General features: G+C 37.9%; 1 protein-coding gene across 10 annotated transcripts in view; it reads left to right on the top strand.

Moving 5' to 3' along the window:
- ROBO2 (roundabout guidance receptor 2) overlaps positions 1-2,137 on the top strand; it is a 1,759,746-nt gene extending 1,757,609 nt beyond the window's left edge. For all 10 annotated transcript variants that reach the window (XM_073009644.1, XM_073009645.1, XM_073009647.1 and 7 more), the window contains one exon: positions 75-2,137. In XM_073009644.1, coding sequence (XP_072865745.1) covers positions 75-76 — 2 coding nt within the window. In that variant the 3' untranslated portion in view covers positions 77-2,137. The remainder of the gene's footprint in view (positions 1-74) is intronic.
- The last annotated feature ends 24,549 nt before the right edge of the window (positions 2,138-26,686 follow it).

Genomic DNA, 26,686 nt, shown 5'->3' on the forward strand with positions numbered 1-26,686 from the left:
TGCTTTTGGTTTTGCTGGTCAAAAAGTAGAATGCTTAATTTACATTTTATTTCTATTTTTTTCTCTCTCTTTAGAGTAACTGAGAGGAGACATACAAAGCTGCTCTGAAGGACCATCAGGTCCGAACTCATGGAAGTGATGACACTAAACAGTGCAATGAACAATTTCTTTATTTATGTACTATTAAAAGAACTGTAAATGCAATGTAAAGACACACAGCCACACATATCCCACAGATATTTTAATTGTGTTCTTCTCTTAAGTACACCACCCACCTTAACTCTTTCTTGTCAGGAGTATATAAAAAAGAAAGAAAACAAAACTCGCCCTACAGGAAGAAAAGGATTTTCCTCTGTATATAATTTCTTTTGTGCATTGCTATGCAAGCTCACTCTTTTTAGCTCTGTTCATATTATTGTCTGTTCTTATTGGTCTGTTGTACTATATGTGAATTAATAGGCTGTGGTGCCATATATTAACTTTTAATTGTGTAACTTTTATGTTTAAATTTTGCACTGCAATTTTATTTGGTGATAAGCACAAGTCTCTACTCCTCGTGACATGAAGAAAAAGACTGAATGTGAAGGGAGTTTCTGTACTGTAAGCTAGATTGGATAATGATGGTTGTAACAAATCATGTTAGATGGTTTTCAGTTGGGGTGTAGAAATAGGAAGATGCAAAGGAACAATGGTGTTGGCAAAGTCTTCTTTGATATCAGGGACTGAGTCAATAAAAAAATAGTAGAAAGGTGGCTTTCACTATTGACAAAAGCAGGGGTCAAAAAAAGTAGTTTATCTTAAGACTGAATATGCATTAAAGTATGCAGGTAGCAAAGATGTAATAAATTTGCTTAAAAAAAGAAATTAAAGTTTTATTTAGAATCAATTTTGCCTGTCATTGTAATTGACCCATCTGAGAATTACAATAAGCAAGAGGAAATTAAGGTGTTTTGCAAGAGCTGTATTTATATTACAGTTTTTTAAAAACATTTTCTGAATTATCATAATTAAGCTCTCCAACTCATTAAGTCAGAATATAATATGAAGTTCCCCAAAGAAATGAACAAAATGAACTCTAGAATATCTAGCAAATAGTTAAAGAAGCAATTTATTATTAGGGCATACTCGGGCTGTTTCCAAATATAAACTCTATTGCAATATCTTATTTCATCTTTCTAATACATGTACAGTACATACTAGAGGATAGAGCTGCATCACTTAAATTCATGACTTAAAAAATAATACAGTCTATATACAATTTGTGTTTGATTTGATTAAGAAGTGAAGTTTATGCCACCCAATGTATAGCCAAATTGTACGTGCTTAAAAAGCAGTGCTGAGAGTATGTTCAGTTCACAGTAAGTAGATTTATTGGAATAAATATTTTGTGGTACATCCTCAGAAATTGGCTTCCGACTAAAATACGTTTGACCCATTTTGAATAAGGAAATTGAAAAGAAAAGTTTAAAAGGAGAAAAAAAATGCATGTTTATAAACTTTTTAAATAAAACCAGACCTTGTAAGTGGACATTAATCATTGTCCTGCCTCATTTGTTTTCATGACTTTGACAACAAGAAGTTCCTGGACATCGGTCATGTATGCTCAGAATAAATGTGACTTTGAAATATATGTTAGCTACTGTACATGTATAGTCAGTCAAGTAGAAGAGGACCTTCCTGAAATTCCCCCTTGTGACATTTTCCCATGTGTTTCCTACACAATCTTAAATTTTATTTCTGTCTATACTTTCTCAAATTTTTCCTATGATAAGTTCAGTTGTTGGTACTCTTCTAAAAATGTTCAACGTAATTAGGATCGGTTCTAAAATATGGGACCCTTCTGAGTGACAATTCGCACTCCATGCATTATTGGCTCAGTAAGCAATTTATGTCATGTCGTTATAACAAAGGGATGACATGATTAAACATTTCCGTCTTTTTTATTCCCTGAGACTGCATCAGCACAGGCAAGTATAGAACGTAATGTTCTTCATGGGCCCCACCAGCTTTACGGTACCATGTAATTTATTTCTTCACTGAAGAGAAAAGGAATTCTGAGACACAGTTATTAAACCCTTTATCAACTTTCTACCATCAGTGCCTGAATTCTAATGCAGTGGGATTTCTCTGGGACAAAGAGACTGAGGAAGATGAAAAGTTTCTGCCAAGAGTGAATACATACTTATTCACAACTCTAGGATGTGAGGACTTTAAAGATCTCTTTATGCAGTTCCCTACTTAACCTCTTTCTATTTAAAGGCAAACAAATTTTGAAGAGGTTTTGTGTTCCCTCTTTGTGTTTCTCTATGACCCAGTTTAGTCTAAAACCTTAGTTCATTACATATAGAACACATAGCCTTTGATCCCTGGTAACTGGCAGGTGTAGGCGATTACTAAACCAAGGCTTCAAAGTGAAGTATGTATATGCAGATGACTTTTGGAATAATGTGGGCATAGCATCATACCTTCCTGATTGTTTTCAGCATCTAAACATTAACTGTTACAGTTAAAATTCTGTCAGTGCAGACCTTGTGGTTACTTGGAATGTTCTTTTAGACTAGTCCATGTTGCCTATTACACCTAGTTTTAAACATATTGGGCAGTCACATTATGCACTCAAAATATCACCCTCAGGTAGATTGAGGGCAAGATGAAATGCTGTAGCTATACAAAGGAATTCAGAAACATTATTAGAAATCAAAAGCCTTTGTCAACTTGCTACATGTAAAAAGTTACTAATCAGTGTAGTCAGATGCCAACAGAAAAATACAAATACCTATGAGCGCCACAGCAGTTTTTTATTTCGTAGCCGATTCAATGGATGTGATTAGAAATTCACTGAGCTCACTCTTACAGGTCTACACGGAGGCCTGCATAAGGGCTGCAAAAGGAAATCTGGGTGGGAGAGAATGTAATCTGATCTTGCACTCATAGGCAATGCTGCTATGTAGTCATGCCCAACACAAGCACAGCTTCATTCGTAACAGGAAAAGTCTTCCTTGGGAAAATAGCTGTATTGGTGCCCAAACTCAGGTATGCCAGTGTATGCAGGTGGAGTCGCCCTACCCCTCTTCCAGACATGTTCTATGAGACTTCTAAAATAAGGTGGGATAGTACAGGGGCATGAAAAGAATTGATTCCATCACAGGATTTGAATTCAGTTCAACGAAGAATGTAGAAAATTCAAAACCAACATATAAGGTATCACACAACCAAGAAAAGTAAAACTATTGCAAGTTTACTTGCTTTGAGTACAAAACAGATTTAATGGTGTTCTGTGTCATAGTTTAATGCTCTCAGTATTTAAAGATGTATTCAACAGGATTTGAGTTGCAAGTCTGTAATGTGCTTTGATGGAACACCGCCCAATTTCTATTCAATAAATTTATGTAATTGTCCATTGACAATCTAATGATAACAGTACCATTGAACTCTAAACTGTGGTTTATCTTCGCTACTGGGAAGCGAGTGTGCATCCGTATTAAAGATATGCAGAAACATAATGTTCACTAATTTGTTCATCTGCTTCTGTGTATTGGTTATGGAATTACATGGCAAGAACTGTTGTAAAGCAACGTGTCTCTCCACATTATTTTAGCGGTGAAATTACTTCTGTTTTGCTTCTCTATAATGTGTACTTCAAATGAAACACCATCCTTTTTTTAAAAAACTGATGTTCAATTTACTAATTTTTTAAAAATCTCATAATTTCAAAAGCATTTGTTGTGATTTTAAAGTGTTGCAAGAAAAGGGATTTTGTGGCCGTGGGTGGACTTTTTATACTTTGTTTTATAGATGGATTTTTTTTTAACTGTAGTTTGTTTAAGTCACCAAGCAGTGTCCAAAATCTTAATGTGTTTCATTTGATGTTGTTAGATCAGAGAAGAAATTGGCATAAAATTGGTTAATAGTATTGTCAAAGAATTGTGTATTGTGTACTCACTGGGAAAAAATAAAATATATTCACATTTCAAATTTGTAGAAAAGCCATTTATGTAAAACAAACTTGTTTGTAGACATGCCAAAACAAGACCAGGTAGCCACTTTTAGAACTCTGCATTAATATTTTGTGACTAAATGCATAATCTGTTTCTCACTCAGTTATGGTTTGAAGAGTGACAAATAGGAATTGGGGTTGACATGTAGAAGTGACTAACAGACACTGATGAAGAACATAGCAAGCATTTGAGATACAGACCCCATTCTATCAGCACTGCTACTTTCCCCATACCATAAAGACCTTTAGACAGATTTAAAACAAATATCTTATTTTTGAAAGTATAAGTAAATCAGAAAATTGAGGGAAAATGAATTTTTCTCAATTACTTTAGAAGAGCTAATTATAAATTTCTTTTATTTTGGATGTTTTATGTTGGATGTTGAAAAGTTATCGCAGGGACTGAGTAGAAAAGAAAAATGGCCCATTTTATTACATTTTATAAATATTTTATTCTTTTTCACTGCTAAGTACAATTTTAGGCTCAATTTTTTTTTCCCCAAAACTAAAGAGAGGCAATTTCTGTGTTCTTTAAAATAATAATACTAATGACAGGAAAAAGGAAAAAGATTATTGTTAAATCCTGAAACACTCATTTAAAAATATTTTTAAAAATACAAGGTTTAGGACAACACATTTTAGAGTTTCATTTAATTTATTATTAATAAGGTGAGAAAAAATAATATTACTATAAAGACAAATGATGTTGCATTAATGTAATACAGTAACAAAATATATATGATTAAAGATGAAGTATGTCAACATGATAAATGGTAGGACAATTATGAAACAACTGCTCCTTTACGGAATTTGTGTATAAAATGGAAAAAGTGTAAAATTATCAGAAAGGTTTATTAAAGTAATACACTACAATCTCTCGATTACTGGATATATGAGCTGGAGAAAAGATATATTAATGTTGCACAAAAGCATTTGAACAAGAAATTATACTTAATGTCCTCCATTTTTTAAAATGTGATTTTATCTCTTCCACAGAGGAGAGAAGCAGAGTTCACACTAAACTTCATTTCATGGGAAAGATGTGAAATAAAAACTGTACAATAATACAAAACCAAGTTTTAAAAGTTCAAAACAATACTCCAGTACAAAAGCTAGCAGGGAAGGGAAGAGAATATGTTATTTCCAAAAGTTTGTAAAGATTCTTTTCACTTTGATGAATTTAATGTGGTCTCAGTTTTGACCTTCAACTTCTTAGGCACAGACAAAAAGTCTGACATGTAAGAGTGCTGCAAAGCTGTCAAGAATCCCAAAGACAGATGCAAGACAATTATCCAGCTGTGTGTTTAATATGAAGAACTACAAAGGTGACTGGTCTTTGCATCTTCCAGTCAAAACATTTTCTCCTTGCAGTAGTTGAGCTATAAGAGAAAACAAACAAACAAACACAAAAAAAAACAGCTGGGCACTGTGGCTCACCCCTGTAATCTCAGCACTTTGAGAGGATGAGATGGGTGAATCAATTAAGCCCAAGAGTTTGAGATCAGCCTGGGCAACATGGCAAAGCCCTGTCTCTACAAAAAAAAAATGCAAAAACTGGCCAGGCATAGTGGCACACATCTGGAGTTCTACCTACCAGGGAGACTGAGGCAGAAGGATCACTTGAACCCGGGAGGTCCAGGTTGCAGTGAGCAGTAATCGTGCCACTGCACTTCAGCCTGGGTGACAGAGTGACTCCTTGTCTCAGGTAAATAAATACATACATAGAAAAAGAAAAAAGAGAAATACATGTATATTTCCAAGATATCTGATTATCTATTACCAAAATATTATCAAGATTTATATATGTATGTATTGCAGATATCTTAGTAATCAAGGAAAGCTACCTTTGTGAGTCAAATAGAATGATCCTGTGGTTCATGTCAATATTCATAACCCGAAATTTGCAGGCCGCTGCAACTGTTCTTAAACCATAGTACCACAGCATCCTTCACCTATAAAATACTTTGATGGATATAACCTCTGGGTCATAGACAACATTTTTTTGGACAAATTTTAGAAAATGTTTTTCTAGACAACACGTCTGAGTAATTTGTTTCTAACAAATCTGGGCTTTTGTTTTTTTATTCAGTTACTTTGCAAGCAAACTTTGAGACACTGTGCTAAGAATTAAATATTCAGATAAGTAAAAACAGCAATAACCTTTGCCTTCATAAATAAATAATATATTCTGTTACTTCCTTCCCTGATTTCTTGCCTAGAAATTTTTGATGAATGTTTTGAAGCCAAGAGCCAAGAGCCAATAAGCAAGACCTTCAAATAGATTTCCAAGCAGTAAAATTTGTATTAGCTTCACTCAAACCCTCCATACCCATCATAAAATCTATGTTCTAGTCTTTCTCAAAAGTAGTCTACAGGATTTTAATAGTTTTTTTTTTTTAAGATAACGACACTGAAGTTCCATAGTTGAATATGTGAAGAAATTTCTTTACTACTTGAATCCTTTACAAATCTGTTCAAATCTTATATGACATAAAATCCTCTGTCCTGGAGCATCTTATGAAACAGGACTATGTAAAATCCACTTTGAGACATAGTCTCCTAGGAAGTATCACGCTTTATCCTGCCCCTAGACTCTCTATTAGTGGCCCCAAAGGCTTTGCATGCCATGTCTTACTGTGGTCTTTTACAAATCAACATTAAGTCATGGGAAAGAATCATTCCAATTCTAGGTATACTGTGCAGATGATAAAAGAAATGTGCAGTGAATTCATAAATTACGTTTCCTAAGCCTTATTTGAGATCAGTGCTCAGCCCTGCAGCAACAGCTATGACTGCATCGTGTTCTGTAGTTTTTCTACAATGCTTTTGTGTATTGTCAGCTCTTGAAATCATTAGGCTAAAACTAAAGCATGGGCCGGGCGCGGCGGCTCACGCCTGTAATCCCAGCACTTTGGGAGGCCGAGGCGGGCGGATCACGAGGTCAGGAGATGGAGACCATCCTGGCTAACACAGTGAAACCCCGTTTCTGCTAAAAATACAAAAAATGAGCCGGGCGTGGTGGCGGCGCCTGTGGTCCCAGCTCCTCGGGAGGCTGAGGCAGGAGAATGGCGGGAACCCGGGGGGCGGAGCTTGCAGGGAGCCAAGATGGCGCCGCTCACTCCAGCCTGGGCCACAGAGCGAGACTCCGTCTCAAAAAAAAAAAAATAAATAAATAAAAATAAAAATAAAAATAAAGCATGGAAATATACCTACTATCTCCTCCCACCCCTAGCTACGGACCTTCAATCAGATTTCAAAAGTATAATATATATTTTGAAAGATTTCACGAAAGGATAATTTTTTAAAAGCTACTGTCTGATTATTAATAAGTTCTCCCTGAGGTGGTACTTAAAATAGTAGTGAGTAACACAAAATGTAGGAAAAGGGGGCTTATAGTTTCTCATTAAGATAATACAGAGATAAGTACCAGTGGAATTTGAAATACAGCTAACTAGTAATGACAAAAATTCATATATTCAGAAATGGTTAAATATAGAAGTAAAAAGGGAAGACGAGGATAACCATTACATGAACTTTCACTGGCTATGAGGACAAAAGAAGTGAGAGAAGTTAAAGTGGGATGTGAGAAGTAAGAGTTTAAATTTACTTGATTAATTTTGAATGATGGTAGACTGATGCAATCAATAAATTAACATGTCCCAACACAGGTAATGTGAGAACAGTTACGGATGGGCAATGAATGGTTATTCTAATGAAAAAGAGGGAACAGACAAATGGTGGCAGTCTGAACAAAGGACACACTAGAATACTATGTATGCAACTTAAGAGAAGGAACTACAACATTCTCAATAACTGTGCAAGCATCTCTTGTGCAAATAACCACCCACCAAGAATTAAGACACTGTTTCTACCAATGTTGGTGATGCTATGTTTTTCTATCTTATACTGCTATTATACGAAAAATGTATAAAGCAAATCCCATATACTTACGACAACAGAGTGTACATTTAAAGAAATATGTGTGTTAAATGTCCATAGGAATGAATTCCCACTAAAATCATTTGAATAGTTACTATTTAAAAGTTAAAGCTCATGCACAAAGATATTTTAGATTTGTTCTAATATTCCAAGTAAAAAGAATTATAAAACTTAAAATGTAGTAAGTAGCCAAAAAATGTATTAGGAGATACACACATATATGCATACTCATGCACATATACAAATATAGAAATGTACATACATAAAAATAATTTTCATTTATTAGAATCCATCCAAGATAGGATGGGGACTGAAAATACCCATATTTGCAAAGAATGGAAAAAGGGAAACCTAACAAGAACTATGGGGATTGAGACAAATATCATAGGCTGAATAATACTTCAAATAATCTCTATTTCTCCTAGGCAAATTACATGGGTGCATTTACATGTACACATATGTATACATACACTTATGTACACATGCAGAGTCATCCTTCAAGATCCACAAAGGATTGGTTCCAGAATTCCTACCAAAATCAGTGGATGCACCTTAAATAAAATGGTGTAGCATTTGCATATAACCTACGAACACCCTCCTCTATACTTCAAATCATCTCTTCATTACTTACAGCATCTAACACAACGTAAATGCTATGTAAATTATTTTATACTACTTTATAATTGGTATTATTTTTGTTGTTGTATTTTTATTTTTTATTGCAGTTTGTTTTCAAATGTTTTCCATCTGTGGTTGGTTCCATCTGAGGATTTGGAACCTGTGAATATGGAGGCCTGACTGTATATATTTTTATTATACACATCACATATATACATACATATGTGCATTTATGAGGAAATGAATATTTTGTTGTTAAAATGGCCAAGTGTTCCTTTTAAATAGATGAACACATATTGTATACATAGTATTGTGGGTGGCACAATGCAGTTGGGGGCAACCAATTACATTTAATGTGATCATGTTATAAACTAGTTGGGGTGACATAAGGCATAGAGTGAATATTATTTTAGAAGTAGAAAGGGAAGAAAACCATATAAAATTTAAATTGTTGCAGAAATCAATCTTGGGAGACGACAAGTGGAAGAGAGCATTGAGGATTGGTGTGGTCAGGTGAAATGTCAGTGATAAAAGGAATTGACATTGGCCTTGAATGAGATTAATTAACAGAAAGAAAATTCAGAGGAGATGAAGCAGACACAATACAGTCTTAGCCAACAGGGAACTGTAGTCTAATACGGGAACCAGTCATTTGAACCAACATTTGAATTCAGGAGTATCCAAGATACGATAAATAAGCAATATACCATTGCAGTAGGGTAAGGAAGGTGGACACCTCATTCAGACTTTAGGAGTCAAGCCAGGCATTACAGACTGACTAACACTGTAGAAAGTGTTTATTTCTTCCAAACAAAGAAGTTAAATGAAGGTTCAACTTTCCCTGTACAAAAGCACTGGTTCATAAGGCAGCACAGTATAATTAAACAGTCAATAGCACATGTGTTTAGAAAACAACAAGGAATACAATGAAGAAAAGGATGAATAGGGTGAAAAGAAGTAGACTAATAACACCTAGAGTGAATAAAGACCTGAAGGAATACAGGGAAAGAGAGTATTTTGTCCACTTTGCACGCTCCTGTTTTCATTCTGAGCAGATAAGGACATCTCATCCTCAAAGGGGATTTGTGCTTTTGGAAATGACAACAGTCCATTCTAGCCTCAAATTCTACATATCCACGTTTGCCATGCATGCAGTAAGAGTCAAAATAAAGAACAATATAGAAGACTAAATCTGCTTAAAATAAATATCTGTCTAAAATAAATATCACAATTATGATAGAGAGTGAAATATTTCCACTTACAAAGTATGCAGTTTCATGTAAACAACAGCAGGAAATACCAGACAAAGCCAGAATGACACCAATTATGATGAGAATCATCACAAGTGGGTCACAGTAACTTTCTACACATGTGTAATTGAATGCAGCGGAGCCAAACCAGACCCCAGGGCGCAAACGGGAACTGCATTAGGGAAAACTAAGAACTATACCCAGTGATGATAAATCCTGCAACAATAATCTGTCTGAGAACCAGCCGTATTCAAGGGGCACAAATGAATCTATATCCTGCAAAGAACAGATGAATGGAAACCAAGGTAACGGTGTGCAGTAAAACTTAGTAGGCAAAAATGGAATTCAAAGCATAACTTGGTCTTTCCAGCTTTCCTTTCACCTATTCTGCCTTCTACCAGGACCCTAGTGAATTGTTAATTATCTACTATTAAAGATGAAGAACAGAAATTCTTAAAAACATGAAAAATAATTAAAGCATAAGACAAAGTGTGGATAATTATGAAATGGCAAAATATAATCATCTATTCCCTGCAAATGTCTCTTCTGAAATGACTCCATAGTTTTAAAAAATGCACAATAACTTTAATTTTGTAACACCCACATGCTCTCGTAGACACACACATACAAAGTGTGTACAAAAATCCTTGCTGACAAAATAAACTTGTTATGAGACTTAGGGGCAACACTCAGCATACACTTGAACATGGATGTGCACGATAAGTTCTCCAGGCATGAACTCTACCTGCTCAACATTCTCTTTGACATATTTCTCTAGTTATAGCTTGTCATCAGGGATTTCAGGTTTTCCCTGTTTAAAGTTAGTGCTATTAGAAGTATTTTTTTTTCCCTTGAAGACATGTATTTTTATTTTTCTAACCTTTTGAGGCTCGAGAGAGCATTTCCAAATAAAGATGGCAGGGTATTTAAAAATATACAGCACTAAATGCCATCTCTTATACTCTCTTTGCAATTGCCAGTTTCTGACAAAACAGTGAATTGAGGGGTTGCCGAAATATTGAACTGATTTGAATATACTGACACCCACTGAATTATTTTAGCATATTAAGTTGAATGGCAATGCAACTTTTCTAGTTAAATCATCTATTCAATTAGAGTAATACCCTATCTAAGAGCCCAAAGTCTAAACATATTGAATAAACTAATTAGTAGTAGAAACAGAATAGAGGGCATCGAAAACATGTGTAGAAACTACTAGGCATGCAGTTGTTTAACAGTAAGTTTTGGACTTAAACCCATGTAAGAGTAAAACATCAAAGAATCACTTTACTTTTTATGTCTAAATAAATATGAAACTGCCCTGAAGAGGCAAACATATTTATTCTGCTAAGATCTCAAATAAACAGAAATTTATCAGGAGAGCCTCTGTAGAAAAGCTGGGTAAGACAGTAGCACTATCTTCAACTACAGCTTTGCAAAAGTCTGAGGACTATTTTTCAAATAGACCATTTGGCAATGTAAATCTTTTTTAAAGGCTAAGAATTGTAGTCACAGTAAATATTATCTTATCCAAGGCAATCTTATTGGTAATGTTAAAGTGTGAACAGTAGACCAATATTTTTTACTTGGAATGGTCAATCCACTTAAACAACATATACTTAGGGAATAGATTGAGTCAATATTTTCCTGGGGGATGATACCTGGATCATCTTAAGCATTTATCAAATGCCTGAGTACTGTGTTTAATGAAAAAAATTGCCTTTAAGATAAAAATGGTTCCTGAATGTGCTCCCAGGAAAGACCTTATATCTAAAGAAACTCAGCTGATGCCATGGAATATGTATTTCAATCTGTTGAGCCCACCAGAAGTCATCCAATACACTCTCAAAACAAACAAACAAACAAACAAACAAAAAGCAGCTCATCAGTTGAAAGAGTGAATCTAAGAGTCTCCATGTAGATGTTGATGATCGTGCACACTAGGTTTGGTACGGTGACTGCTCAACAACAATTCTCTGGAAGCATGGCTGCACTCATTAACAATTATTCTGGTTTATGTTTACTATAATAAGAGAATATGCATCTATTTTTTTCTAAGAATTTGTCCAAATTGTTAAGGTTCATATTCAAAAAAGGTATAAATTTATAAAATGTATACAATTTTCATTTTAAAATTGTCATTAGACTACTCCTTGTATATCGGTTAATACTTTGGATGCAAGAAATAATCTGCCCCAAAGATACAGGTTTAAAACTACAGACTTAATATAACTTAATACAAGCTGTCAGGGGTAAATATTTCCAGGGTGGTTGCAATGAACGAGTTCAAAACAAAATAAATGTAATTAGTTATGAAATAATGTTGCCCAAATTTTACTCACCTCTTTTGACTAATTTCTTCAAGACAAAGGTGTGGCATTGAATTTTAAAGCTATCTTCAATTTTTTCATAATTTAGAGATATTCAAATGCCTTAACAAAAAATGTAACAGTGAGAGCATTATGACAGTGAAAGAGATCCAACTTAACTAACTCCACTTTGCCTTTAACCTCTAAACTGCCCTTTGATCATGCCCAGGCATGGGCCACACTAACTTTGGGAGAATTTATTTTATAGTTTAAATGGTAATAGCCCTTCCCCAAACTAAACTGCCTTGCAAAGCTAATGAAACACCATGAGGTTTGGAGGATGAAAGAGGCCTGAATTCTGCTAAGATGTAGGCATAGTTAAATGATTACCAGCCATTGTTCCAGAGGTGACAATATTTGCAACTTCCCATTACTCCTGTATATATCACTATTGCAGAACCTAAGATTGGGCTCTTTAGATATTGTATTAGTCTGTTTTCACATTGCTAATAAAGACATACCCAAGACTGAGCAATTTACAAAAGAAAGTGGTTTATTGGACTTACAATTCCACATGACTGGGGAGACCTCACAATTATGGTGGAAGGCAAGGAGGAGCAAGTCACATCTTAACATGAATCGCAGCAGACAAAAAGAGAGCTTGTGCACAGAAACTCCCATTTTTAAAACCATAAGATCTTGTGTGACCCATTCACTCTCACGAGAACAGCACGGGGAAGACCTGCTCCCATGATTCAGTCGTCTCCCACTGGGTCCCGCCCACAACATATGGGAATTATGGGAGCTACAAGATGAGATTTGGGTGAGGACAGAGCCAAACCGTATCAGGTGTCTTTTCAGGCTTTGGCATTTATGGACATTGGAGATTATTTTGGTGAAAGCTCAGAAAGAAAAAGAGAAGAGTTGAAGAGAAAGCCTCCATTTTCATAGAGATACATAAATAATCATGAATACAATGTTCATAGAAATATGGACATTAAGGGTCAATCTGACAAGATCTCAGACAGAAATGAGGAACAGATTATTGGAAACTGGAGGAAAGGTGATCCTTGTTATAAGATGACAAAGAAATTGTCTGAATTTTGTTCATGTTCTAGTCATTTAGAAATCTCTATCTATGAGGAGTCAAACTGCTCCTTCAACACTCTGCTTAGAAATCTCCTCAGCCAAATGTTTAATTTCATCACTCATATGTCCTACTATTCTATTCACAAAATGGTAGAACAATTGAGTGATGAAATTAAGTGTCTGGCTGAAGAGATTTCTAAGTAGTGTTGAAGAAGCAGTGTGGATCTCCCTTATGGCGTATAGCAAAATATGAGAGGAGAGAGATTAATTAAAGAAAAGATTGTTAAATGAAAAGGGACTAGAATTTGAAGAATTTGGAAACTTTTCAGCCTCTTCATATTGCAAAAATGAAAAATTTATTCTGAAGTGAACACTAAGGGCGTTGCCTAACAACCATTTGATAAGGAAATCAACAATGGTTGAACTATGAATTTAACCAACTACTTGAGCAGAAGCCAGGATTCCACCAGCAGAAATACTGCCTGCTGCAATTAAAGGAAAGTGAAAAAAATAGGATAGAATGAAGGAAGGTTGAGAACATGATTATGCTTCAAGAAAATAAAAAATGACCCTGCAGGCATTTTAGAGATCATCAAGGTCACCACTCCCATCATAGACTAAGGGGAAGTCTGCTTTGTTCTTCATTTTAGTGGGCCAGGCAGCCACCATGAAAAGCCCCAGGGGCAGCGCTCTCCCCAAGACGGTATGAGCCGGGTCAGCCCACAAAGCAAAGGGGAAGGGCTGCTGAGGCTATGCTGCTGCCTCAGTGGCCCTGGAGAGCAGAACATCAAACAAAAAAACAATGGCCCTCAAGCCCTAAGAGCTTTTGGAATTTGTCTGGCTACGTTTTGGACTTGTTTTGGACCCATCACCCTTGTATTCTTTCTGATTTCTCCCTTGTGAAATGGGGATGACTGTCCTATCCCTGTCCCACCACCATATGTTGGAAGCACCTAACTTGTATGCTTTCACAGCTTCACAGCTGAAGAGGAATTTTGCCTTAGGGCGAATTGTATCTCAGGTCTCACCCATTTAAATGTTATTTAGATGAGATATTGGGCTTTAGACTTCAGAGTTGACACTGGAATGAGTTAAGACTCTGGAGGCTGTGGGTTGAAATAAATGTATTTTACATGCAAAAAGAATGTGAATTTTAAGCTATGCACTAAATTATGTCTCCTCAAAATTCATATGTCAAAGCCATAATGTTGCTGTATATTGAAATAGGAAGTTTAAAAGATAATGAAATTTAAATGATACCATTTGGGTAGGAGTCGTAATTTGAAGGAATTAATGGCCTTACAAGAAAAGGAAGAGAAACAGATCTCTCTTTCTTCATGTGCAAGCACCTAGCAAACGCCATGCAACAACAACAAAAAGATAACCATAAAATGACCACTCTCTTTCTGACTTGTAGGGGTCAGTTACTGGTTGGTCATTTTCTGTCTAGCCCACCAAAACGAAGGACAAAGCAGACTTCCCCTGAACCTGTGATGGGAGTAGCAGTCCTGATGATCTTTAAAATGTCTGCAGAGTAATTCTTTTATTTTCTTGAAAGATAATCATGTTTTCAACCTTCCTTCATTCCATTTCTGGCTTGCTTAGACAAGCCAAAAAGGGACTAGAATTTGAAGAATTTGGAAAATTCTGTTCCACTGGTCTATGTGTCTGTTCCTGTTCTTGTACCTTACCAGAAACTGACCCTGTTGGACCTTGATCTGAAACTTTTAGCTTCCAGAACTGTGAGAAAATACACTTTTGTTGTTTAAGATACCCAGTCTATGGTATTTTGTTATGGCAGCCCTAGATGACTAGTACAAGTCTCATTTTAAAATTTTAGATACTAAGAAGAGAAAAAACAATTCTACTTCTTCATATTGGTACAGCCTATCTAGATTTTGCCAAAAAACAAACCAAAACAAAACAAAAAACTACCAGTTTAGCTCAGAAGCCTCGGTTTGAGGAATAGGGGAGAAGCAGGAATCAAATAATGCACTGCACTGGCATTATAATGCACTGCTACTCTCTCTTTTTCTTTAAGTCAGATAACAAATGGTGCTACTATAGGACTCTCAGTGAAGACTATTGTCATTATTCAAATAATTTGGCAGTAGCTTTTCTTCCCCACCACCAGTTGCCAGGACAACTTGAGTATTGATTACTATCTTTTTGCTTCTGTTAGTTTTCTTAGCTGTCTCTTCTGAGTTTGCTGAAAAATGTTCATAAAGAGATAACGTATATGAGTGGGTAAGTGCATATGGACATAGGAAAGTGAGATGCTTTTTTATGTACACTAATCTTACCCATGATTGTTTATTTATTGTTTATAGCAACCAGTAGACCTCTAGTTCTGTTTGGATCTTACAAATTCTCTGTAAGAAGCAGAGCTGGCTTCCACTGTAGGATTATTTATGGGCTTTTAAGGTACATGGCACCGCAAGATTGTTGGACAGAGCAAAAATTATGTATAGAAATTGATAACTCCTCTTTATGTCTTCAACTATAATGTCTAGATTTAGCTGCAAGAAAGAGACATATTTTCTTTTGTAAAGAAACAAGCCTATTCTTAATTTTCCAATTCTTATTAAAGAGTAATAAGTCTGGGTGTGGAAGACATAGAAACTTTCTCTAATTTTGACTCTACTACTAACTAGTTGGACAGTTTGGGACACTGTCCTTTCACTCATCTCAGCCTCATGGATTCATTAAATAAATATTAATCATGGACTCACTGTATGCCAAATGTTGTGGAAGGCAATAGAAAGAAAAATAAAACAAAATAAAAATAACAACAACAAAAACCTAAATGCTCCATGTTTTAGAGGAACTTACGACCTTGTAAAATAAATAGATGTAAAACAAATACATCAGGGTATCCCAGCTGACATCAACCTGGGAATTGCAACCCGCCTGTATGTGAAATGTATGGTCAGTGACCACTACTCCAGGTGTCCAAAACATGTGGATTCTTTAGTAGTAAAGAAAAACGACAAACGATTTGTGTTTGAGTCCCAAAGAAAACCAAAGACAGAGGAGAAATGTAAAGGAGGAGCTAGGCTGTATTGCCATTTTGGTTCCATAGGACCATAGGACTGGATTTGTGCTGCAGTCGGAAGAGACTAAAGTAGGCAATGATGTTTTCACTTGGAAGCAAAGTGCGATTTTGTCGCTTTGTTGCTTTGGCAGTTTTGGGCTGCACTAGGTTTCAATACCCAGATGGGGACAGCATTTCCCCAAAAGGAAAAAAGAAGAAACTTTTGTAGCAGGTAGAGCAGGCAGGCAAGATACTGATTAGAATCAATAGCCACTCCAGCAGATAGTGAAGTTGACCAGAAGAGACCGGAGGCTAAGACAGCCACTGTGAGAGGCAGAGTCTCATCCTTGTCCTGTGTAATGCCCAGGATATTTGAGAGATAGGTGGCTTGTTTCTCCAGGAACTGTGTTTATAAATGTGGTGAGAATTGAGGTAGCAAAAACGAATATTAATGCTAATACAACCTTAGAGTCTATGGAGCCCAAATGGGGACATGTAGGTTGTATACAAAATTATAATTAACATGTAACAAGTATCTGATGAATGTGGATACAAATGGCAATGAGGACACATAATAGTATAGAATTAACTCATGGAGAACCTAAGGAAGGATTCAACAAGAAAGCTATGGTCGACCCTTCTCTTGAAAGTAGAATAAAACATTTCCAGAGAGTGAAAGAGAAGACATTCATTTCAAAAGGGCCAGAATATTTAAAAATGTGAGTATAGAAAGATGGCCCCATGAGAAAAGTTAAAAAACAAGAAAGAAAAGGATTAACCAATAGGGAGTAGAGATAGATTGTATCTAGTAGAATATATGGTCTTTGCATTGGCGTGGGGGAGAGCTTCAAAACGAAGCCCAAAAGTAGAGGTGTGACCTGATTTAAAGGTCTTTCTGGATATATTTATAAGGTTTTGTTTTTTGGTTCTCAAAACATGGAATACATTGACTTTTTTGTTTTTGTTTTCGTTTTGAAATGAAGTCTCACTCTGCTGCCCAGGCTGGTGTGCAGTGGCGCCACTTTGGCTCACTGCAACCTCCACCTCCAGAGCTCAAGCGATTCTCCTGGCTCAGCCTCCCAAGTAGCTGGGATTGCAGGCTTGTGCCACCATGCCCAGCTAATTGTCTAATTGTGTGTATGTGTGTGTGTGTGTTTAGTAGAAATGGGGTTTCACCATGTTGGCCAGGCTCTTCTCGAACTTGTGACCTTAAGTGAGCTACCTGCCTTGGTCTCCCAAAGTGCTGGGATTACAGACATGACCCACCACATCGGGTCCTCTATTTTAAGTTAAGCTTTTGTAAAATCCCTTGTTAATAATCCCTAACATTCTATAACATACCTTTATTTGACCTTTTGCAATTTTTAAGCATAGTAATAAACTTCCTGCTACCTTCCCTGAAACTCAGTGAATCTAGAAGTTGCCTCCTTCCTCCTCCCTCTCCTCTTTCATCACATTCAATGCTGAGATTTTGGCCCTGTAAAGATGAATATAACAGAAAGCAACTACCACTTAAGGAAACGGTATCTGTGACATATTCAGCATCGAGGAGGCAGGATGGCATGAGCAAAAGACCCAGAGGCAGGAAATCGTGTCCAAGTCCTGTCACAGGTGAGCCATGTAGCCTCACATTACTCATTCTCTGGGCTCAGGTCATCAAGGATAAGCTAAAATAATGAATGAAACTAGTGAAATTCTAGAATTCCTTCTAGTTTTATGATTATTTGTTGATTTCCTTCCTTCAGCTTTTTCAAGCATGAGGACACACTATAGCTGTATTTTCAAAGGACTGATAGAATAATATTCATTGGAGGAAAAATCAATGCAAAAAATCCTTTTTAAAAAATTAAGAGATAAATAGATCTGTAACTTAAATTTATACTCCTTGTCAACTAACGATTTAGCCATAAAGAAACTTATTAAATAATACTCCCCTTAGTTTGAGGCCATCTATTTCCATTAATTCAGTCTCTTTTATTCCACTGTCAAAAGTTTTTGAAGTTTTGGGCTTTGGGTATCTCTCTTGTTTCCATAAGAGGACATTTCTACTCATTAAGCTTGGAGCTGCAGCCCTCATGTTCCTAGACAGCCCGAAATATCTTTAAATGTCTTTCAGGCATGACTGTGCTTATAAGAATGAGGAGGTTTTGCAACTGGGGTCAGGGAAATAATGACCTCTCTGCCATTTATCATCAATAGAGCCTTGACAATAGCCCACGTAGGCATGTGCTGGACACGGATGCCAAGTCAGGCTGCTCCACTCGCTTCCAGCCTTTGTTGTTGATTGCTTTTCTTGGACCATTTCCTTTATTTAATTTTGTCAAGTTCCTAAAGTTAAAGAAGATATTTGCTGCTGTTGCGGGTGAGATCAGCCCACTTGTCAAACAAAGTAGTTGTGAGATTTTGGAGGAAGCGTCTCAGTGCTGGAGACCAAAAGCCACAGTGTTCACTGATGGAGGAAATCTTTATTACTGGGAGTACAGAGCATGCTATTGTTACAGGAGCGCTGTGACATTTTTCTAACTGGATTGCATCTGCACTTTTAAAAGACTGACAACCAGAGTATCACTGGAGATAATAGGATCTGGGACTAGAAAGCCTTCATATTTTATTAGGGCTACACTGATTCCATTTCTTTAAGTCACTGGAGTGTTATTTTACATTTCAGTGTCTGCAAAACTGCATTGTCTTTGTTTCTCAGTTCCATTAAGAATTCCCTGGCATATCAAGGCTAGTGAATGTCAGTGAAGATAACTATCAACATGTAAAATACTTCCAGCTACAGGAATGTGTGGCTTGAAAACAATTAAATGAACAGGCCTTCCTGTAATAAGCGGGAGCGAAGGGAGGACAAATTAACTCCAACTACTCGGTGAGTATGTCAGATTTAATCTGAGTTTTGATTGTGCATAGACATAGACATTCATTGCAGATGGTCAAGAAACTGGAGTGAGTTCCAAGGAATTATAAGGGCTACATAAACCAAATGAGAGACTGACAACCTACATCGCAGAGAGCCTTTGTATCAACCAGCCTCAAGATTATTGAAGAACTTGGGAAAGGATATAATCTGAATTGGAACCATGAACATATCTTGCAATGGGAACTTAATTTAATAACTTGATTGGAACTCTATTTCAGTTGTCTATTGTTATACAACAAGCCACAGTAAACTTGCTGTTTTTTAGGCAACAGTTTATTATCTTTACTTGTCCTGTGAGTGGCACCTAAGATCGTGGTCAGAGGTTGGCAGGGGCAGCTGGCTAAACATACCAGAGATCATCTTCAATCACAGGTTTATCATCTGCTGGAGACAGACAACGTTTAGGGCTCCCCAGGCATTTTTTCACCTATGCTACCTCTTTACGGTGCCAGCTGGGGCTTCCAAAGAACATGGTGGTGTCATGAAGCTCACCATCCCTTGAGCAAGTGTCCACGAGACCAGAGTAGAACTATGGCATTCTCATGACACAGCATCAGAAGTCATGCAGTTTACGTCTGTCACGAACGATTTGTTACGAGTCACGGGGTCAGCCAAGATTCAAAAGAGAATTATACAAAGGCATGAAAACCGAGAGGCTTTGCACTTTGAGACCCGTCTTTACAGAACCACTACCAGAACCTTATTACCGTGCCAGCTGAGGGAACGTGTGTAGTTTCCTGTGAGCCAAGCACAATGCTAAATACTTTCACATGTATCTTCTGTTTTGATATTTATAATAATCCAGTGAATTCAGTTTTGTTATTACTTTTGTTTCACAGAAAGAAATAATGGATTCAAATATTTACTGCACAGCACTCCCGTGGCAGGCTGTGGTGACAGAACTCCAAGATGGCCTCCGTGATCTCTGCCCCAGGGCGTTACTCTCCCGCCTCTATGTTGTTTGACAAAGGATTTTGAAGATTTAACTAAGTTTTTAATCAGTTGACCTTAATACATGGAGCTGATTCAGATGGGCCTAACCTAATCATACAAACTTTTAAAAGTAGATTTTTTTTCTAGCTGGTAGTGGAGGGAAAATCAGAGCTGTATAAAGCACATGAAGGATTCTAAGGTCCACTATTGACTTTGAAGATGGAGGAGTCGTGCAAAGCCTATCGAGCATTCTTAGGAGCTGTGAGTGACCACAGGTCGAGAGCCAACAAGGAAATAAAGACTTCATTCCTACAATCACAAAGAACTGTATTCTACCAACATCCTGAATGAACTTTGAAGCAGGCGTATCTCCAGAGTCTCCAGACAAGAGCTCAGCCCAGCCTCCACTTTTAATTTGGCCTTCTGAGCCCCTGAGCAAAACAAACAACAAACAAACAAACAAACAAACAAAAAACTAGTTGAGTCTTCCTGTGCCTGGACTTCTGACCTACAGGACCATGAGCAGAGGCTTATATCACAGAGCATCACAGAGCAGCAAGTTATACTGTTTCAAGTCACCAAGTTGTGGTAATTTTTTACATAGAAATGGAAGACTACTTTGATATTTGTGGTACTTTTCTTGCTGTCCTATCCTTGCTAGACCTCTATTTTAGTTTGTTTTTTTGTAACAAAATACTTCAAACTGGGTGATTTGTAGGTAATATTTGATATGGTGTCTTACTCTGTCACCCAGGCTGGAGTGCAGTGGTGCAATCTTGGCTCACTGCAACCTCCGCCTCTCAAGTTCGAATTATTCTCCTGCCTCAGCCTCCAGAGTGGCTGGGACTACAGGTGCCTACCACCACGCCCGGCTAACTTTTGTATTTTTAGTGGAGATGGGATTTCGCCATGTGAGCCAGGTTGGTCTCGAACTCCTGATCCCAGGTAATCCACCCACCTCTGCCTCCCAAAATACTGGGATTACAGGCACAAGCCACTGCACCAGGCCAGACATTTATTTTTTATAACTTCTGGAGGCTGAGGAATTCAACGTCAGTTGTCTGGTGAGGACTGCATCCTCCAGGAGGAGGAATACTGTGTCCACACATGCTGAAAGGCAGAAAAACAGCAAGAAAAGCTCTTTGATAAGGGTCTTACTCCCATTTCTAAGGGAGGGACCATCCTGGCCTAATTACCTCTTAAAGGCCTTGCTGTTGGATACCATCACATTGGCAGCACCCAAGTTTTCATGGGACACCGTCAAACCATACCAACATCCATTCTTTTCCAGTCTTATTTCCTCACGCCTATATCCACTTTTAAAAAAAAATTCTTTCTAGTAAGTGCATTTCACGCAAATACTTATTTCAAAATCTGATTCTGGGAACTCCAATCTAACTGAGTTGTTAACAGAGGTGGTCCTAGAAAATAGAAATGGAATTCTGGAGAGGGATCACTTACCAACCAGATGGCAATACAAGGGCAATTTTTGGTGGACATTGGATTGATGGTACCTTCTGGTATAATACTGCTTTACGATTGCCAAGACCTTCCTCTGTGGTTAATTGGCATAAGATAAAGTTGGAAAAGGATGTATTGGTTTATGCAGTATCTCTAAGCATTAAAGTAATATAGAGAAAATTGTTACTCTTATGATTGTGAAGGATTTTTTTTTCTAGGTGTCACTAATGTGATAAAGTAAGAAAATGGTGGCCGGGCGCAGTGGCTCATGTCTGTAATCCCAGCACTTTGGGAGGCTGAAGTGGGTGGATCACCTGAGGTTGAGAATTCGAGAACAGCCTGATCAACATGGAGAAACCCCATCTCTACTAAAAATATAAAAAAAAAATTAACCGGGCGTGCTGGCACATGCCTGTAATCCCAGCTACTCAGGAGGCTGAGGCAGGAGAATCGCTTGAACCTGGGAGGCGGAGGTTGCAGTGAACCGAGATCGCACCACTGCACTCTAGCCTGGGCAAAAAGAGTGAAACTCCATTTCAAAAAAAAAGAAAAGAAAAACAAGAAAATGCCACACTGAGCTCAACCAGTTACCAATTCAAGGCATATTATGAAAGTGAAAACAGTTCCCTGGCAGCACCAGCAGAAACCATCATCATCTGTGGCCAGAGAGAGGGCCCTGCTGAGGATCGGGCCTGGAAGTCAATGGCGAGTATAGCAGACCCACCAAGAATGCTGAATTCACAGCCTTGGCAAGCTGAGAAGGAGTGGCAGCCTGAAACCTCCCATGAAAATATTTGGGTGGATGTGCTCCAATGCACCGGACCAGAGATTCCCAGAGCCTTCTGTGTCTAAAGAAGTGGCCATTTTCTATGCTTAAAGATAACAAGATTCTAACAACACACGGAGGATTTGCCTAAAGATTATGCGAAACCTCTTCTGAGGAGTATCCCTCCTAGCCAGGACCCAATAACTAGGGTCGAGTATTAGAATGGCCCTACTGGGAATTACTGACTCTGCTAAATGAGAGCAGGGATTATTGGAAACAGTAACTGCAGGACCTAGATAATATGTAGCACCAAGGCTATGAATTCAGCATTCTTTGTAGTTCTGCTAGACTCGCCATTGACCTCCAGACCTCATCATCAGCATGGTCCACTCTCTGACTGCAGAACTAAGGGAACATGAGTAAGACTGGACCTTGAGCATACTGGACCAAGTGAGTTGTATATAAAGCTGGATTAAAAGAGTTGGATAAAATGGGGACTCGTTCCCATGATCCAGATTTAATATCCTGGCAACTACTTGGTCTTAATATATTGTTGGGACGGCTCCTAGAAGGTTGGAAATAAATTAGCACCCACATTAAATTAACAGGAGATGACAAAATGTATTCGGCAGAATGTTGAAGTAAAAACAAAAATGCTCAGAGATGTGTACATAGAAGAGTGAATGTACTACATTAGACCAAACTACTTACCAAATAACTATGTTCCCCAGGAGGGCCCAGAGGATACTTCTCTACTAAGAAAAATACTTCGTGAGGGAGAAACCAGCAAGAGAGATGTTCAGTAATGAGTGATGGCTGCCCACTGGAGGCCAATATTGAGGACTGAAAATGCTGTTGTGAAACTGAACACCCTGTTGTTATGGGGATGACAGGACTACAGAATAACAGAGGCCAGGTGGCAGCATTGAACTATCAGACACAGAATTAACGTGTTCACTGCTATAGGTAGTAAGTTTCGAATGGAAATAAGGGGGTTCTGGTCTGCACGTATCTACAGTGGTGGCTAATACCCCATAGTATTTGTAAGAATCAGATAAATGGACAACGAGCAAGGTATAGCTTAATGTGAATAATCAAAAAGAGTTGAAGGCACATGGCCTCACATTAACAACTCCAGTGGAAAATCATTATCCCACATCTAGATCTAGTTTTCAGAGCTGAGCTTGACTGAAGATACAGAGGCATTTGAGGAAGTTCCCTGCAATGCTACTTCAAGTGTAAACATCGACAATACAACTTATCCTTCTCCAGAAAGATCTGTGTACATTGGGGAAAGGGAAATGTTCAGAATTTTTTAAAAGTTGTGGGTTATGTCATCTAAGCTATCATGATACCAATGACCACAAATTCCATGTGGTTACCCATTTTAGTGGAAAGCCAGGCAATAAATGGAATTTGTTTCCAAAACCAGAAGAAAAACACTCAACTTGTGGTCTTTCCCAGCCCCTGAATTACTAATCGGGGTGCATATATTTACAGTCAGGGAAGACAGTAGTATAAATTCCAGTCTTGATCAGGGCTATGTTAACTCCCTGCTCTATGTTACAATACAGTCCAAAGGGTTCTTGATCATCTGGACATTTCTGTCACATCAGAGCCCTGCCCAGAAGGGGTCCTGAGAAAAGTGGTAATAAAAATTTTCCCAGGGGGCAGAGTTTGTGTAATACCTCTGGTCTTCGCCTTACATGGAGAAAAAAGTGGCCTACAGTAAGGACATACTAGACATTTGGTCAGTGGTAAATGGCTTGGCTGGTTGATCAGTAACTTGGAAAGAGCAAGATTGGAGAGAAAGCCAAGAGAAAAGACATATGACGGATGGATGCATAGGAGCGGCAAGAACTGTACAGATCTTCATATTCCACATTATTGCCAGTCATAGGAAATGCACTTAACATAGGAGGCATTTAACAAGCAGGTGGACAGGATGAGTCATCTGATATATGTCTGCCACCCTCTGCAGTCACTCATGCCAGTGTTTACATACTAGATCCATGTATGAAGCAGCCATGGCAAAAGAGATGCTGCCTATGCACAGATCCAAAAGCATGGTCTCATTCTAGCGAGGCTGATACAGCTACTCTTGTTAAACATCCAACTCATCAGCAACAGAGATTGATGTTGGACCCTTGATATGTTCCCAGTTCTCAAGAGAATCAATCAGACACTTAGTGGCAAGTCAATTATGCCAGGCAACATCCACTCTGGAATGGGCGGTTATTTACAGATATTCTGGTATGTGTTTTCCTTTCCTGACCTTAATGTCTTGGTTAGTATTTAACGGCTTATAGTATGTCTGGTTTACTGGTGTTTCATCCTCCATATCATTTTTTCCAGACCAAAGAACACATTTTTCACTAAAATGGGTGCACATTGAGGGTGTGCCCAAGGAATCACTGGCCCTAGTATTTTCTGGATCACTCAGAGCCTGCCTGCCTGATATAATGTTGTAATAAGCAATCAGAGACATGGCTGAAGTTCCAACTTGTAGACAACATTTTGCTAGTTTGCAGAATTTCCTTTAGATATGGTATATTACTGTAACAAATGGTAATTTTTCCTGTGTTCCCGATAGACTATTTGAGTCTAGAAATAATGAGATAGAAGCAGGAGTGGCCCCTCTTATCATTATTCCCAGTGACTCCTTTAAAGAATTTGTGCTTTTGTCCTTAAAAGTTAAAATTTGACAGGCCTAGTGTTCTAAAGCTATGGCTTCCATCTGGTCATTTTGAGATTCTTAAGCCAATTGACCAATAGACAAGAAAAGAGTTATACTGGCAAGGGTAGTTACCTCTGATCGTTACAAGGAAGTAGAATTACTTCTTTATAAAAGACCGGAAAGTAGAATCTTGGAAACTCTGCAGAGATACTACGGCACCCTTAGTGTTCTCAATCCTTATTTTAACTATGAACAGACCACAGTCAAACAAGGGCTCAGGCACTCGAGGTAGAAAAGTATGAGTCGCCCACTATTTAATTGACCCACAGCAGCAGAAGTGTTGGCTAAGGGTGAGAAAAATCTAGAATCAATGGTAAAGGAAGGAGATGATGCATTTTATCTAAGTCTCAGGACAACTATAGCAGAGGTGATGCTATAGCGGAGACTGCCATTTGCTAATGCTTCTCTGGAGTCTATGTTTTCTAGAAATGTTACCAGGTATCATACCGAAGCATCAGTACAACAAATTTAACGTGAAGATTCGATGGACCTGACCATTGAAAGGGTTAGATTATAGCAGACACTGTCTCTGCCTCACACACATTCCCTGGAATGACCTTACCAGTTCCATTCACTCTAATTCCAGCAGCCAAACCTGCACCGTAGGTCATAGGGCTGTACTTAAAATGCTGAGCTTAGTCTACCTACACAAATACAGGGTTGGAATACCACGTGTGGCATTCTGCCTACTAATTTATGTCTCTTTAGGCACAGCCCTTAGATAATAACTGCTACTATAAAGATAAAATTTCTCAACTGTCTCATACCTTGATCAATACAACTCTAAAGTATAATGTACACTGGCTACCGATTATCTTCTAGGGATCAAGCTAATGTTACTGTCTGTAGAACTTTGCCTACTGTATCTATGATTGGCCTTCTTGTAATAGTCCGTTCTTATGCTACTATAAGGAAAATATCTGAGACTTCGTAATTTATGAAGAAAAGAGGTTTAATTGGCTCGTGGTTCTGCAGGTTTTATGAGAAGCATGGTGCCAATATCGGTTCAGACTCTGGGGAGGCCTCAGGAAGCTCACAATCATGGGGGAAGATGAAAGGAGAGCAGGCACATTTCATTGCACGATGAAAGCAGGGGCAATAGGGTGAAAGTGGAGGTGCTACACACTTTTAATGGAGCTCACCAGAATTCACTCACTATTGCCAGGACAGTACCAAGAGGGAAGATGCTAAATCATTCAGGAGAAATCCACGCCATGATCCAGTTACCTCCCACCAGGACCCACCTCCAACGTTGGAGATTACATTTCAATATGACATTTGGGTGGGGACACATATTCAAACTATATCACTCCTATTCCCAGTACTAAAATTTCCTTGACTTTTAGACACCCAGACACACATCCCCTTGTCCAGGTTATATAGAAGCAATTCTATCCTCCTCTTCCCTCTTGCTATGATTTCTATGTATGTCTGCCTTCAGAATTCATATGTTGAAACTTAAATCCCAAGGTCATATGATTACAAAGAGGGGCCTTTGGGAAGTGATTAGGTTATAAAAGTTCCAACCTCATGAATGGGATTAGCGCCCCAAAATGCTGATTGAATGTGCACATGAGGTAAAAAATAATATGAAAAATTAGCCCCAAATTCTGTCATGGATAATTGGAAG

The sequence above is a fragment of the Chlorocebus sabaeus genome, chromosome 22, assembly GCF_047675955.1.
Source record: "Chlorocebus sabaeus isolate Y175 chromosome 22, mChlSab1.0.hap1, whole genome shotgun sequence".
NCBI classification, from domain to species: domain Eukaryota; kingdom Metazoa; phylum Chordata; class Mammalia; order Primates; family Cercopithecidae; genus Chlorocebus; species Chlorocebus sabaeus.